Source organism: Cervus elaphus, chromosome 20 (assembly GCF_910594005.1).
Source record: "Cervus elaphus chromosome 20, mCerEla1.1, whole genome shotgun sequence".
In the NCBI taxonomy this organism is placed as follows: Eukaryota; Metazoa; Chordata; class Mammalia; order Artiodactyla; family Cervidae; genus Cervus; species Cervus elaphus.
The window spans coordinates 112,891,998-112,908,852 of record NC_057834.1 but is presented as its reverse complement, the minus strand read 5'-3'; the positions used below and the strand labels follow the sequence as shown (position 1 = coordinate 112,908,852).

The 16,855-nt window shown below is 47.0% G+C and overlaps 1 protein-coding gene across 4 annotated transcripts in view; it reads right to left on the bottom strand.

Moving 5' to 3' along the window:
- Nucleotides 1-13,821, bottom strand: part of GLIS1 (GLIS family zinc finger 1) — a 238,392-nt gene extending 224,571 nt beyond the window's left edge. For 2 of the 4 annotated variants that reach the window (XM_043877982.1, XM_043877983.1), the window contains exons 1-2: nt 12,885-13,103; nt 12,438-12,741 (exon numbers count right to left, since the gene is read on the bottom strand). In XM_043877982.1, coding sequence (XP_043733917.1) covers nt 12,438-12,741; nt 12,885-12,923 — 343 coding nt within the window. In that variant the 5' untranslated portion in view covers nt 12,924-13,103. Of the gene's footprint in view, nt 1-12,437; nt 12,742-12,884; nt 13,104-13,714 lie in introns of those variants that run through there. The other 2 variants (XM_043877985.1, XM_043877984.1) reach the window with 2 other exon arrangements.
- Between the last annotated feature and the right edge of the window lie 3,034 nt (nt 13,822-16,855).

The window sequence follows — 16,855 nt, the reverse complement described above, 5'->3', positions numbered from 1 at the left end:
GATGATACCCCACAAGGAGTAAGTGGCTTCGCAGAATATCTGCTCAAGCAGGGCCCAACAAATTGAAGCCTCCTCAGGGCTGAAGAGCCCCACTGGTGTGGGGATGTGGGAGGAGAAAAGGAGCACCTTCTTAAGTGTAGGAGGCAGAAGCAAGGGAATTCAGCTGGATATTAGAGTTTGAAGGCAACTCCCAACCCAACTAACCAGGGACAGGTGGAGGGAGGTCTGTACCTCCTGACCCACCCCAGAAACACCCACTCCTGCCAGACACCAGAGTCACTGCAGCTTGAATGAATGTCCTGGACTGACCCCAGGACTGGGACTTGTCAGATAATTGTGCTGATGCAGCCCATGCCCACCTGGGCAAGGGAGGTGGACAGTTCCTAACCTGCCTCCAACCCTAAGTGAAGTCAAGATGCCAGCAAGTCAGATCTGTGTCCTCCAGCACTGAGATGAGGACCTCAGTCTCTGAAACCCTGAAGTCCTTGTTCTTTAATTTTTCCAAATAAACAAACAAAAAGAAAGAACAAAATCAGGACTTCTTTGGCAGTCTAGTGGCTAGGCTAAGACTCTGAGCTCCCAATGCAGGGGGCCTGGTTTCAATCCCTGGTCAGAGAACTAGATCCTGCAACTAAGACCCAGCACAGCCAAATAAGTAAATGAATAAAATATTAAAAAAAAAAAAAAAAAGAACAAAACACCAAAATAAAGGGGTGGGGTACTGCAACATAGATGAGAAACACCATCAGACCAATTCGGGCTTGGGGACCTAGACCCAGCTCTGCCACTCAGTAAGAGCAGTAATAACAGCTCACCTTTGTCACATACCTACTATGTGCCTACCCCTGAGCCAGGCGCTCTACAGACTCCTCACTTAATCCTCACCTTAATCCCCTCATCAACTCTATGAGATAGACTTTATCTCCATTTTACAAATGAAGAAAATGGAGGTTCAGAGTCCAGTGAACTTGCCCAAGATCCAGCAAATGGTATAGCTGGGGTCTGAACTCAGTTCTGACTCCAAAACCCATGTGACCACCTTTGCACAAGTCATATGACCTCTCTGAACCTTAGTCTTCCTATCTGTTCATAGGGGGATGAAACAAATAATAACGATTTGGGCAGAGCTCTACAGTTTACAAGCTCAAACCAGGACAGTACCCAGAGAGGAGCCAGAAAGCCAACACAATCCCTGGGGTCCGTCTAAGCCTGTCCTGGAGTGGGGATCAGGGTACATATAGCCATCTCCACCCCAGCAGGGTAACTGAGAGCTGGCTCCTGGTTCTCATTTCCAAGGCTCTTCTTCATCTTAGAGAAATCTGGGTCAGATGTGTTGCAACCACCAATAACTGCTCTTTAAACCACAGGATGAGACACTCTTGAAAGCACCTGAGACTCTGCCTAGAAGGGAGGGCAAGTGTGTGGCAGAGAGTGCCTACAATCCAGGCCAGTCACTCCAGGACAGCATTTGGCCCTTGCTCCTCCATCTGACACCACTCCGCCTGGCCACAGCCTAGAAGGGTCTGTGATTATGGAAGCCAACTCCTCCCAGAAAGGAGAAGAAAGGCAGGCCCAGACAGAGGAGACGACTTGCCCAACGAATGTGACCCAGATGAACGGGGGGCAGACCTCACGGTGAAAAGCCCCAAGACAGTGTGGAAAGAAAACAGGGCTGTTTCTGCATGTGAGAACTCCTTGCACACCTACTGGAGTCTTGCATGTGCTGAGCGCTTACTATATATTCAACCTGGTAAGAAAAACAGACATCAAACTTCTCCTTTCACGATGACAAGCTCCTTGAGGGCAGAGACTGGGCTGGACTCCATTCCCAAACTTCCTTGATACCCACTTTGATCCGGGCCCTGTGCTAGGCACAGGGGTGCAGGAATAATGAGACTCTGCCCTGTCCTCAAGGACATAGTAAGTAAATGGAAGATTGCCACAGGACATGTCCTGTGCTACAGATGAAGGAAGGATAAGGATTGTGGGTGCCAGAGGCCTAGCATCACCAGGCTGTGGGAGAACAGAAAGGCTTCCAGAAAGAGGTGGCATCTGAGCTGGATCTTAAGATTAAGTAGGAGTCAGACCGGTGAAAAGGAAGGGAAGGAAGGCCCTTCCAGGAGATTTTGTTTATCAAACGTTTGCATAATAGCAATAACAATAATAATTCCAACATTAATTGAGCATCTGACCATGTGCCAGTCTCTGTATTTAAGTACTTATACAAGTATTAACTCATTTCATCCACATAAAAATCTTCTGAGACCATTACAACTACTATTCCTGTTTTACAGATAAGAATATTGAGGCCCAAAAAGCTTAATAACTTGCCCAAGATCCCCAAGTTGGTACCTAGAACCAGAGTTCAAACCTAGTGGTCTGTTTCCACATTACAGCCCCAACCAGCACCCTATATCCTTCTCAGATACGTATTTTGCAAGACAAGGTACTAGACATAGGGCTACAAAGATAGATATTTGAATATTAACTATTTTATGTTCTAAAAATGATTTAAAGAGGCACACAAATGAATAAAAATAAGCTCACAGTGTGTAAGGACAGAAGGACACGTAAAGAGAAAATTCCAGGTTCAAAGCTGCATAAGGAAAAGTCTGATACCACTGAAGGACAAGCAAATAAGACATTAGGAAGAGAAGGTAAACTTTCCTGGTGGTATGGTGGTTAAGAATCTGCCTTCCAATGCAGGGGATCCAAGTTCAATCCCTGGTCGGGGACCTAAGGTCCCACATGCCTCAGAGCAACTAAGCATGAGCATGGCAACCGCTGCGCTCACGGACCACAGCTACAGAGTCTGTGCGCCACGACAAGAGATCCCACTGCTGCAATGAAGCAACGAAGACCCAATGCAGCCAAATTAATTAATTTAAAAATAAATAAATTCATTTCCTTTAAAAAAAAAAAAAAAGGAAGAGGTGGAACTGGATTGGCCGGAAGGCTTTGAACGCCAGACCAAGGTGCTCAGATTTTTCCCTCAGTCAACTAGCTGCTAATCTACAAGCCAAGATATAATTTCAGGGGAGAGCTTGAAAGCATATGCCAAAGACTATCTCTGGAACAAACCGATATCACTACAGATATGTGAGTGAGTGATAAAATACAAATCTCTTTAAAATAGCCCTTAAAACTAGTAACCTCCAGGTATCTTCTCCATCAGTAGATAAAAAATATAACAGCTATCACAGGGGATAGATTTTTGTCCTTATGTTTAGAAAACTTGGGATACCCTGCTGTCAGGGGTGGGAAGCAAAAAGAAGACTTAAAGCAAGGAACTCTTTGGGGATTGAAGGTCTGGGAATTTTGCCCTCCACCCATGCCTATACCTCCACCTCTCCAGGCTGGAAATCAACCATCTGAAGTCCCAAAGATGAGCCGAGCCCAGCCAAAGCTCCAATGCAGAGACATTCTCACAAAGAGAGCTACGTAAGTACAAATGACTGTTTGATCAATCATTTGGCCTCAGCGTGGGATTTGGTTAGAATTAAAGCCATCTGGTTGGGAGGGGGAGGAGACAAGCAGGCGGGAAAATGACCCACCCCCTCCCCCCAAAAAGCATTGCTAAAATATAACAGGGGAAAAACAGTAAAGTCTCCGCTGTTATTTCAGCCTAAGCCACTTAATCCTTCAGCACATAAAGCAACTTATTTTATGACCTTTTCCCTTTAAAAAGTAAATCAGAAGACGCTGCCTTGAATTCAGATATCTCTGAAACACACTACTCATCCCTCCCAGTGAAATATCCTGTTTCATAAACCTTCTTCGAGATACTTGAAACTGTAGATCACTAAATGCCTAGCTTTAGGCATCTGACATTCCAGAGAATTAATATTTAAACTTATTATAGGAAAAAAGAATTGAGTTTGGTTGAAGCATGAAATATTTAATAGTGTCTCCAAATTAGAAACCCTATTTTGTTTCGCATTGGAAATGCCAACGTTATTACCTGGGCTTTGCACTCAAATAAGATAAAATGCACGGGCGGTCTTGAGATTAAACACACAATTACGGCCGTTTTCTCCAGAGAGAAGGGGAGCGAGACAGGTTTGGGGAGTGGAAGCGATTGGGTTTCATTTTTACGATACACTTAAAATTATATTATCATTCTCTGCCTGGAGGGTTGGACTTGAGAGGGTTGAAGCTACTTAACCACTGAAAACTGTGTCAAGATCGGTGAATCCACAGAGCCCTATTCACAGGCTGCTGAAGCCATCTATGTCTTGGAACAGGCCCGCTGCTGGGCAAAACCCCGGGAACTTTCTCTACTCACTAGGACAAAAGTATTAAGTGGTTTGGGATAAAAATTAAGCTTCAATTGACACAGTGGATCCTGGCAGCCTCTGCCGGCACGTGTAATTTATTTACAGGGTTGGAAAGTCGGCAAAATACATCATCAACTCTTATACAAACTTCTATTAGGTATTAAATACCCAAGCCTCAGAGAAGTAATTCATATAGTCCAACAACGTTCCAAAATAAACCCAATCTCCAGCCCTCCGGAGAGCTTAAAACAGCAAATGGGATCTGTGTTTTTAAGCTGAGTTTATAATACTCCCTGGTTTCTTGCTAAAGCTTTGCCATCAAACCTGTTACTTAAAAACAAAAGCAACAACATCTAAAAAAGTAATCCAGTTGCTAAAAAAGACATAAATAGGAAGAGGCTGGGCCACAAGGCAACCAGGCCATCCTTGACACCTCTTCCGGCTCTCACTTTCAGACCCAGGGTCAACATCTAAAGGCAAAGGAGCTTTGGGCAAGCCTAAAGCCTCCTACAATTTCCACTTCAGAAAAAATATGACCCCTTGAGAATGTCCACGTTCACATACATTCTCACAAACACACACACACACCCGTGCAAGGCCACAGACCCAAGCCAGCAGTGGGACCTCTTCCTTCCAGAGAGGGGCATTTGACTCATTCATCATTTGACACAAAAGACCCATTTCCCACAAACTCTAGTTCACTCTGATCCCTGGCCTGCTCTCCCCTACAAGCCTTTCTTCATCCCACCAGGCGTTTAATAAGAAATAATTAGTTAATAGATCTCCAGCCATCATGCCCAGTGAAGCATGCATTCTACACACTAAGTGTAGTGGGATCATGAGGAATTCTCTTCAAACAGAAGTCTTCATGACCAGCAGAAGGGAGATCACAGCCAGGGCTTGGGCAACAGAGCTCCCACTGTATGACAGGCTCAAATGGGACGTGAACCTGCAGTAACCAGTGGGGTGTGTGTACGCTGCTTCTCAGAGGGGTCTGCTTCCAGGGGCCCTCCAGTCTCAGGCTCCTTGCCTGAGGACCCCCATGTCACAACCGGGAACCACTGTCCTTCCCCCATTTCTGCAGCAGAGAGTAGTGGGGAGAACCCCAGTGAAGGCAGAGTCTCCCCTTAAAGTCACACCTCAAAAAAAAAAAAAAAGTCACACCTCGGCCTGTGAGCTGAGACCACAGTCTGCCCGAGGGACTGGTTGTCTGGTCCTGACTGTGGCCTTCCACTGCTGTCCCCCAGGGTTCGGAGACACATGCTAGAGCCACCGTGACTCTTAGCCGCTGCATGGGTTTTAAAAGCTGAGTTGAGAGCTCTGTGCTCTACAGTAGCGGTCCCCAACCTTTTTGGCATCAGGGACCTGTCTCGTAGAAGATGATTTTTCCATGGGCCGGGAGAAGTGCGGGTGGTTTGGCAACGATTCAAGCGCATTACATTATTGTGCACATTATTCCTATTATTATTACATCAGCTCCACCTCAGATCATCAGGTGTTAGATCCCGGAGGTTGAGGACCCCTGCTTTGGAGGAAAGCACCGGCTTTGCTGTCAGATAGAGCTGGGTTCAAATCCCAGGCTCTACCACCTACTTTCTGTACAGTGAGTCACTGCAAATTAAATATGGAGCTCACTGTTTAGACAAATTGCTCAACTTTTCCAAGCCTCATTTCCCTGATCTGTAAATTCAGAATAATGCCTCCTTTTCTCATAGGGTTATTGGGCTCTATTAAATGCAATGACAGCTACGAACTGCTAGACCTGGCACAGAGTAGGTGCTCAGTAAAGGTTAATTGACATCTCTTCCTCTTCCGGTTCCTTCTGTAGTCAGCTTCAGGAATCAAGAGTTCCAAGAGGTCAAGTCGAGAACCAGACCTTTTTCTGTACTCTATATCCTTCCCAACTGCCCCAGCCGAGTTCACGTGGAATCCTGGAGCAACGGAGCAGGAAGGGACTATAGGTCATCCCAACCAAGTGCTTCCCATTTCACAGATGGGGAAACCGAGGCGCAGAGCCAAGGGCTGGGCCCACATGCATTGAGTCTGTACAATGGTGCATGTGTTTGCTCCAGACAGGGCCAACCATAACCACCAAAAAAATTCAGGCCATACAGGAAATGCATTATTCAGTGAACGGACTGAAGGCTCCTCTCAGTGCGTCTGACTCAAATGCTGACTTTAAAAACACAGCTCGTAATGCTAACACAATCCGCCTCGACCCACCGGAAACCTTCTGAAGGAATAACCCTTTAGAGTTAAGGGGACGACGGAGAAAAGAAGAAAACAGATGCTTCAAGTGACTTTAAACTAAAAGACCACTGGGTCAGGGTTGCATTTTTTCCACCCCATCCCACCCCAGGTCTCTGTTTTCTTTCAGTTTCTTATAAGGCTTTAGGACACCAAAGCAGCCACAAAACTTACCTCCCCCCCTTCTTTTCTGCTTCCCTTAACTCAGTAACTCAGCTATCAGTCCCGGACTTTGCTTCTAATGCTGAAAGCATTTTTTTTTTCATTGTAAACTATTAAGTCGGGCAGTGGCTGTTGATAAACAAGAAATCCGTTTTTAAACTGCTAGACTCATTAGCACAGGGAAGGCGAGCAGCACAAATATTTCAGGAGTTTGCTCTTTTTTCCTGGCCCTGGTATCACAGCTGGGCTTTCTGCATGTTGCCGTTGAATTTTTCAAAGCCCAGGGCAGAATTTGTTTCATTTCTTCTCCCCCTTGAACTCAATGTCTTTGTTTCTTTAAACACAGAAATAAACTACCCCCTACCAGAAGAAACAACAAAGTCTCCAGGTCCAAATTAACTGCAACTAAAATCTGTATTAGGAAAAAAATTAGCAAACCACACATTCTAATTTAACTTTGAATATAATCATAGATATAAGGTGAAGTTGTTGAAGTACTACTGTGTCAGCCTCAAAACAGAGAATTATTTTCTAGGAAAATTGAAAGAAGGGAAATTATCTTCCCTACGCAAAAGTCCCAGTTAGTGACTGGTCCATTTACAAATAAAGTTGGTATTTATTTGTTTGGTTTTTTTTTCCTATTCCTATCCAAAAAAGGATGGAAAACCCCATTCCAAACTTTAGTTTCTCCCCTTTTCTAGGATGCTTGCCAAACTCCACAAAATAAAACCGAAGAAAATGATGATAATTATGCAACATTCAGAACAAAGAACATAAGAATATATTTTTTTAAATGATTCATTGTGCACTTATGCCTGTAATGGGATTTTAACGCACTGTAAAAATAAGTGTGCTGGCTCACTTAGCTTCTCACGCAACTGTAACGCAGGGAGATGAAGAACTTAAAGATGGGGTGAGTTTTGGTTTTTTTCTGAAGGAGGAGATGTGTGAAGGAAAACCATGGTATATAAAGAAACAAGTTTTTTAATCAGAGGTGGAGCAACACAGCCTATCGATACAATTCCGCAGCTAAGACAGTCCTGAGACCTCAGCCCAGCTGAGCACTAACAGGTAAACGAGTCAGCAATAAGGAACCCTAAGTAAGTTACGATCTCATGCACTGGTTCCCTTTCCATTTTGCACTCCAGGTCTTAGCAGCTTCTACAGAGCTCGGGAGGAAAAAGGGAAGAGAAATTCTAGCCACCCAAGATTCTTTGGGAATCTTTGGGAATTGTATTTCCGCTACATGTCTATAAAAGATATGTCGGATACATAATTCTTATGACTGTAGACGCAACATGTTCCTATCTTATTTGTGTACCCATACACATACATGTTTCTCTTTGTCTCACTGAGCCTGACATTTGGCCAGCAGGTTTTTCTCCCCCTTATTTGAAACCTCAAGCACTGAAGAAATTTGGATCTGATTATTTCCGGATCACAGGACCAGCACTTTAAAATGGATGAAATGCAAGCAAATTGCCCACTAGAGCCGGAGGGGGTAAATGCTTTCAAAATAACTCATACCTTTCTATTATGGATGCGCTGGCCTCTCCAAAACCTCCCCAGAACATCACAGTGGCTTTTGATTCAAATGAAGAAACTCTACAAGGTAATGCCAACCAAAAACCATCATGTCTTACTCTTCACCTCCAGTCCTTAATGCGCCTGCACACAACCTACAACTGCATTCCTTCTTTGTTTTCATTTTTAAAGGAAAAATACATATACTTTTTCTTTCAGTTATAAGATTGACTACTTTGGGAATTTTTAGCCACGGTATGATGGCTGTTGACAAACAACAGGGTCCACATTTGTCATGATCATCAGCCTCCTTTTTATTTGCTAGGATGTGTCCAGTCTCAGCACACAGTGAAAAGGGTCCAGTGAGTTGCTGAGAATTAAATAGTAAGCTCATTATCTGGTTTGGTCTGAGAGCAGCAATTCTGGTCAAACAGAATCATTTGGTGAACTAAGAAGTTTTCTAAAGATGGGGCAGATACTCGTTACCAAATTCCGAAGATTCGAGACAGAAGAAATACCAACAGCAAAAATAGTTTCAATTCTCTGGGAACGTTTGGGAAGCCGTCATGAACGCCAGCTCTCAGCCACCAACACACACACATAGAAGGCACTAGTTGTGGAATGGGAAGCCTTAGAAACTGCCACTTACTGTCTGTAGCCTTAAGCACATCCTTGAACCTTAATGTCTTCATCTATAAAATGAGAATCACAGTAGTAAGAGCCAGGATCTGCCTGCAGATACAAACTGCAAAGAGCTTTTACATCTGTCCCCTCGGAACAGCCCACGAGGTGGGCAGGGCTCAGCTGGCGTGAAGGCTGATGAAAGAACGTGTGCAGGACACACGCTGAAAACTGTAGAGCACCGTGCACAGAGAACGAGCTTCACCGAGGCAGCGCCACAAAGCTGACCGCCGCCATAAAGTCCAGATGTTTACCTTCTCTCCTTGTCAGAACTTCCACAAGCAGAGTGTTGGGTGTTTAATAAAAAGAAAAAAAAAAAGCCCAGCATCTGGTAATTTGGCCTTTTCAGCTGTTTGGAATCTGGATAAATGGGATTCTGCCATAAACAGATTGTGATTCTTATTGTAAATGATGACAATGTTAGTCCATGACGTTGCACCATCCCCAGTGCCTCCTAACTCCAGATCTGAAAATCCAGAGGACCCTGACATTTATGGATAAGCTGCTGGGTTTGAGAGCTCACGCCCCGCCTCAGTTTAGGGTCTGTCGGAGAAACAAGAAGGCAGAGCATCTGAAACCTGATTCCAAACCAAGCAATACTGTCGTCTCTCCCGTCACCGGGCAGCACTGGCCACAAAAGACCTGAAGCTTGGCTCCTCTCAGCTTCCTCTGGCTAGGACACCAGTTAAAAGTCGTGAAAGTCAACAATTAAAAAACATCAAACCTTCCTCCCTTCTCGCCCCACCCTCTTTGTCTCAAACACAGCTGACCATAAAATAACGGTGCCCTACACGAATTAATAAATGTGAACCCTTCTTCCTTTTTAGTTTATATTCTTACAACTGTTTCATTTTCCCTTGGGAAGGAAGCATTATTACTTCTCGTGCAAATGAAAAACCAGCAGTTGAGAAGGTTAAACACATCACAAGAGCCGTCTCCAAAATAACCAGGCACTGAGGTGGCCCTTTGACACCATAGATCACTAGTACTCTCCTCAGTCTTTCTGTCTCACGGTAGATTTACAAATGAGGAAACTAAGGCTCAGAGAAGGAAATAACTTCCCCCAGTCCCACGGATCCTAGGTGGCAGGGTCTTACAATTTCCAGCACGGTCAATAAATATTTTTCAGTTGGTATTCTTGTCTTCTGTTTCCAGTAAGCCTGAGACTTGGAGCTAGACACCAAATATTCAAAGGGTTATGAGGTCTAGGGAGTATCTGGGTAGGAATGGGGGCAGCAAGAAGGTTTCTTTTATGGCCTCTTTTTTTTTTTTTTTTTTTAATTTCAACTACAGAGGGCAGGTCTTTATTCCCAATCCCGATCCCCCCTCCCACCTCCCTCTCCACCCGATTCCTCTGGGTCTTCCCAGTGCACCAGGCCGGAGCACTTGTCTCATGCATCCCACCTGGGCTGGTGATCTGTTTCACCATAGATAGTATACATGCTATTCTTTTGAAATATCCCACCCTCACATTCTCCCACAAAGTTCAAAAGTCTGTTCTGTATTTCTGTGTCTCTTTTTCTGTTTTGCATATAGGGCTTTTATGGCCTCTTTGAGAAGGTTGCCCAGCTCTGATTTTCTCTCAGGCCACTATGCAGCTTGACTACAGGGAAAAAAATTTGCCTAGAAAGACAGAAGCCAAGTCGGAAGCCTCTTCAAGCCTAGGTCCATAACCTGTGGGCTGGCCAGAGACCCCCACCCAGCAGGCCTCAGTTTCCTCATCTTTCAAATGGGTATGACAAATCTGACCCCCACCATCCTCACTGGAGGCTGTGAAGGAAACAGAAGCCTCTTACAAAAAGCTTAATCAGTATAACCATCTTAAGGTACAAAGGAAGAGGTGCTTCCTCCCATTCTTTTACCCCCCTCTGCCCTTTCCAAACACAATCCTAATTTAAAGATCTCATATTTTAGACATCGGGGGCATACGGATAAAAATAATTGGGGTTTAGGAGAATGGACGTCAGAAGATTGTACACAACTAATGCATACACATGAAAGGTCTCTAACCACAACTTTGGACGTCAGAAAGTTGTACACAACAAATGCATCCACATGAAAGGTCTCTAACCAGAGCCTGGAACAAAGGCTATGTTTGGGAGAGCAATTTATTAGGTCTGCAGAGAACTGACATCTTCAGTTGACAGCTATTTTTTTAAAAACACAAAATGTTGCAAGAGGGTATCTATTTAAGGGAGGATTGTCTGCAGGAGCAGGGGCAAGTGAGGGAGCTCCAGGCTGCAAATATTACTCATGTCTTGCTGCACAGCCCTCCTCTCTTCCTAGTAAAAGGGAACCTCATGTGTGTATTCCAACAATAATACCTTAAAGTGTTTTCCTCTATATCCTTTAAAAATGACCTCTATCTCTTGGAGAAGAGACTGAATTTAAAACAACAGACAAGAAATAGTGCTCTCCTACAAAGTCAGGTATTTTCATTAAAAAGCAAAAAGTATTTATGTTTATTTCACTTTACCAGTCTTTGAATTAGAGAGGGTTTTTTTTACCCTAAAGGAGCTCTCATCCCTAAAAGTAAGCCACCCTGCCATTTCTAAGTTGCCAATTGATGCTAAAGTAATGATGCCTATAGAGCCATAAAACAAACTTTTTGTCTTCCTTAAGAATCAACTAGAAATAGAACCAAGAGGTCCCAAACAATGAAATATTGAAAAACCAAAGCTTTGCTTTTTCCCAGTGAAAAAAAGTAGATGAGGGGAAAGATATAGTGCCTCAACAATTTCCCCAATTTCTGGTTAATTATCTGTCAGTGTGAAACTTATAAATAATGGCTCAATAATCATTAACTGTGATGAGAAGAACGTGTTCATGAGAATCCAGCCTCATCACTGACTTTGACCCATTAATTATACTGGAACCTGCACCTTATACCCACCAGCCTCATTGGGTACAGGAAGGGTATTACAAACTAACTTTTGACCAAAGACTATGCCTCTGAAGCAACAAGTACATAACAGCCATTGTTAAAGTCAGGACTTCACTCAGGCTAGACTATAGATTCATAAAATTTTCCATCAGGAATCCAGAAATCATCTGGTATAATTAATTCCTTACTTGACAGATGGGGAAACTGAGGTCCCAACAGGGGAGGGGTCTGGCTGAAGGCTTCTGGTTTTTGTTACTGAGGAAGACTGGAATACTTCAAAGTATGCTGTTAGCAGGTTCAGAGACAGACATACTCGAATTGCTACTCATCCTAATTTATAATAAGGTTTTGACAAATTTCACACAACTTTTATCAGAAACATACAGAAGCAAAATTATGTAATCTGAGCTTTCTAAACACACATCCCCCCCCCCCCCCGCCCCCGCCCAAATAGGCTTACTGAGTTTAAATTAGGTGCTTCCTAAATAGTCACCGTTTCAGAATGACAAGCGAGTCCCAAACAACTTGCGAGAAAACTGACGAACTCTGGAGAAAGTTCTACCAAGTGCTTGGGAATATTCCTACAAAGGCCTGCGGTGGAATCAGACTACCCGAATCTCTCCACGCCGGTGGCCAAGGCACGTCGGCGGGGCCATACTCACCCTTCCCGGCGGCAGCGGCAGAGGCCTTGGACGGACCGTAGTCTCGGGGACTCCGGGGCCGGAGGAGGTCGTGGGCGCGCGGTGGCGCGGGAGGCCGGGGCAGCAAGTCACGGGGACCCCCATCCCCGCAGCCCCCGCCGCTCACGGTGACCCTGAAGGCCATGTGCGGGCCGAGGCCAGCGGGCCCCCGGCAGGGACCTGGAGCGCCGGGGGCCTCCTTCGGCCTCTTGTCTGAGTGCGCCTCCGCCACTTCGCAGTGCATGGCGCCGGGGCGGGGCGCACCGCTGGGGGTCGCGCCGGGCTTCTGCGGAGGGGAGAAAGCACAGGCGCGTCAGAATGATTGGAGCTATCCCCTTCTGGTCCAGGGGATGATGTTTGAGCAGGTCACCATCCCTCCGTTTATTCCTCCTCAGCGCCACCACACTCACCCTAACGTGACAAACCTACCTGATCCGCGGAAAAGTCCCCTCCAGGGCGCAGGAACATCTAGCGTGTCCTTCCCTGACTCGTGGAGGGCCCAGCTACCCAATCTGCCCCCATCCAGTCCTCTTTGGACGAACGGGGAAACTGAGGCCTGGAGAAGTGAGAGCGCCTGTGCACGTCACCCAGTGGGACACGCAGCTGACGGCAGAGATTCCCGGAGCAGGGTACTGGCAGAGCCGCGGACTGCTCAGAATGGGTCACGGGCTGCACACCTCGCCTCGTGGGCGCTCTGGGATCCGGCTGAGCGCAGGGACAGCCGACTACTCACCCGCAGGCCCGCGGGCAGACCCTGTGAGATACCACCACCACACAAGCTGCGAAAATGGGAGTCGGAGGGTGTGTGCTCACTCCCGCAACGTGAACCCCTACACGCACCGAGACGCACACTCCCACGCGCAGCGGAGAAAACGAACCGATCGCGCGTGCAAACCTGCAAAAAGTCGACAACCCATGCACGCCCGCTCCCACGCACACCAAACACACCCCGCAAGTGCACACTCGGGGACAAGACGTGCCATACATTCTATCTTCATGCACCAGCTCAGACTCTCAGCAACACTAGTAGCTAAACAGTCTCACGCTCACCATGCGCGCGCGCTGGGTGCCCCTCCACAGAGCCTTGGGCCTTCCATCATCCCTCCTGGAAAACGGACCCGGGCCCCAAACTCTCCTTTCCCCTCGTGCTCCCCGCGCGATCCCAAAACTCCCCAGTTCACCGTTCCTTGGACACCAGCCTTGGCTGTCGGCCGGGCGCCCTCCTCCTTCCCGGGCCGCGGGCCGCACCCCCTTCTCACCTCGCCCCCACTCACCTCGCAGCGGCTGCTGCAGCTCGCTCGCGGGGCCCACGGCTCGGCGCGCCTCCACTGGCGCGGCAGCCCCCGCAGCGGCAGCGGCCAGCGGGGCGGCATCCCGGGGTGGGGGCGGGGCCTCAGCCTGCCTGACAGCCTCTCCAGCCACTAACTCGCTGCGGCCGCCCCGCCGAAGCCAATCGCGGCGCGAGGGCGGGGCCTCCGCGGCTGCGGGCCAGGGCCAGCCGCGCGCGAGGCAGGCTGGAGGGTTTGACAGGCGGCGGCCGGCGGCGCTGGGTGCTGCCCGGGCCCCGCTCCGCCCGCTGCCGATCGGGGATGGCCCGCCGGGCGGCGCCGCGGGCTGCAGAACCTGGGCTCGGTAGTCGGGGCTGGGCCGGCCAGGGGGGCGAGAGGCATTCGGTATCAGAAGAGCCGGACTCAACCTGGCTCTTCTTCGCCTCTCCCAGAGGCTGAGACAAGACCTTTCTTCCCTCGTCCAGCGTCCGTTTTCTCCTGGTCAAATGGGACCCGCCAAGCCTGCTAACGTGGAGGCAGTGGAAGTAAAAGTGCTTTCAAAGCTTTCTTGCAGAATACATACAACCTGCTCCCACAGATTTCTCAGTGGGTCAGCAGCGAAGTTGGGACCCCAACCCAGGGCTCTCAGACTGCTTAAATTTCTGTTTCTGTGGTGTTTTTCACCGAAAAGAAACCAGACTAGAGTGTCTCCTTCCAAAGTTAAAGGATTCACAAAAATAGATATCCAGATCCCAACTAGAAAATACCCCCCAAGTGAATCTGTGAATCTGTCTGGGAGCAGGGTCCCTGAACCTCGATTTTTAGCGAGCCCCCAGGAGAATCTGGGCTGGAGAATTCCACAGACACAAGAGCCTGGTGGGCTACAGTCCATACAGTCCATGGGGGCTGGGAGGAGGGTGTTTGGGTCCACTGCTCTTAAGTTCCTTCAGGACCTGGGACCTGGTTCCCCTGCAGTCCAGCTTCCCTCACAGACAGCAGTGTTGCAGCAAGTCCTGCCCAATGTGTAGAAAGAACACTAGAGGAAGAACAAGACCTCTGGGCAACTGGAAGCAGTGACTCAGTTCCCATCTCCGAACCTCAGTTTCCCCCTGGGTAAAATGGGGTTAACTCCCCGTGTTAGGTCTATCTAAGGTTACCAGAGGCTCCAGCCAGGCCTCTGAGATGGTGTCTATATTTCATGTCAGCCTGCCCCACTCCTCATTGTTTGTTGGTGATCTGGACCCACTTCATGAACCCTGCCTGGCTCTGCACTCTTTGAAGAAAGGTGTCTGGTCTCTTTAGCCTTGGTCTCAAATTTAAAAATGTTTATGGAGCCCCTTCCTACTACACAGCAAGGTCAGGTCTCACAACAGAGGATTCTACACAGTGTAAGAGACTTCAAGCAGCATCCTGAATTCTTAAAAAACCAAGACATTAGAATTACAGAATCCTAAAATCTGATTTCCTATCATTGATTAAATATAGCATCTTACAATTAGAGAGCAATAATAGCAGGAAGGACATTGGAAATTTTGTTAGGCCCACCTCCACATTCAGAGGAGAAAAGATGTGACTGGCCCATAGCAGTATGGTGGGGTATGGCAGAACTGGCTCTGGAACCCAGGCTTCCTAACTCCCACTCCAGCACTCTTCCTCCTGTGCCAGCCATGATGCCTCTCAATAGACACAGTATGGCAGCCAGTCCCAAGGGCCATGGGCTGCATAGGGCACCTCAAAGGTTTTGCCTCTATCCAGGGATTTGGAGTTGGGGATTTCTGCTACTTTTATGGCAGGAGAGAAAGGGGTAGAAAGGAGTCAGAGTAGCTCACCGACCCCTCCAATGCACCCCCAGATGCTCCTTCCCCATTCCCTCACTCTTCTGAAATGCCAGGACCAGCTTTGGCATCAATAGGCCATGTGGCTTTTAGTAAATCAGAATCTCATTCTGGACCTCAGTTTCTCCCTCAAAAAGCTGGAGGGTTGGAAAAAGATTCCTGGCCTTTCCCGTTCTGCCCTTTGGTGAGGCCAGGAACCAGGAACTGAGTCCTTTGCCTTCTCTTCTTACCACATACACACACACAGAACACTGCACACTTAGTCAGAACTCAGAAAATATTTGCTGAAGAAGTCACTTAACCAACTGGCACTGCAGGCAAAGACTTCAGATTTCCAAGATGCAGCAACAACTCATTTAGTTATTCTTTGCTGAGCACCTACTGCTGATCCAGTTTCCATGCCTGAGCTGGGGACATGGAGATCCTGCCTTTCCCTCAGTGAATTCACAGCTCCACCCCACCAGGAGAGATGTGAAGTCTGGCAAAGTAATGAGGTCAATCTACTCAATAGAACAGACCATTTAAACGTAGTATGTGGCAGGACCTCTTTGGGGATATACAGAATCCAGGGGGTATATGCTTGGTTTTTTTTCCTAGAAGGAAACACAAGAAAGTGTTAACAGTGGTTAAGGGAATAGAGGACTGGGGGGGGTGGGGTGGGGTGTGGTGGGGTGGGGTGGGAAGCCTGTACTTTACATTTTACACTTCTCTGAGCTGTTCGTTTTTTCTAACAATATATATTCTCCTCTTTCCCTTTCAACAGGGGTTATTTAAGAGTAGTAGGAGAACAGATTTTAATTTTTTTCTTTATACTTTTGGTATGAAAATAAAATTTATTAATATTTTAATTTTCAAGAGCAAAACAAAATTCACTTCTCTCTTTTGCAGGCTAGGCAACAATGTATGCTTTTTTACACCGGCCAATGTTCCTGCTCAACACACCGACTGTCTACTAGGTAATTCCATCTGCCAAAACAAACATCATTTTTTCTTCTCTGACTTTGTTCCTCCCTCCTCTCCCACACTCCCATATCTGATCTGCCATGAATACACTAACAGCCCACCTCCTCTCCATCCTCCTTCTTCACTGATACATCTCTTACCAACTCTTCTTCCTGCCTCTAGCATTACCTTCTTCCCAATCATTCATTTTCCACATACTGGTCTCCCTGTAAATCTCTAAAATACACATCTGACCATGTCACTTCCCTGTTTAAGCCTCATTAACAGCTCCCAGTGGCCATCTAAATAAAGTCAAATCATTTTCTCACAGCACCTCTTAGCTCTCTCCCATATT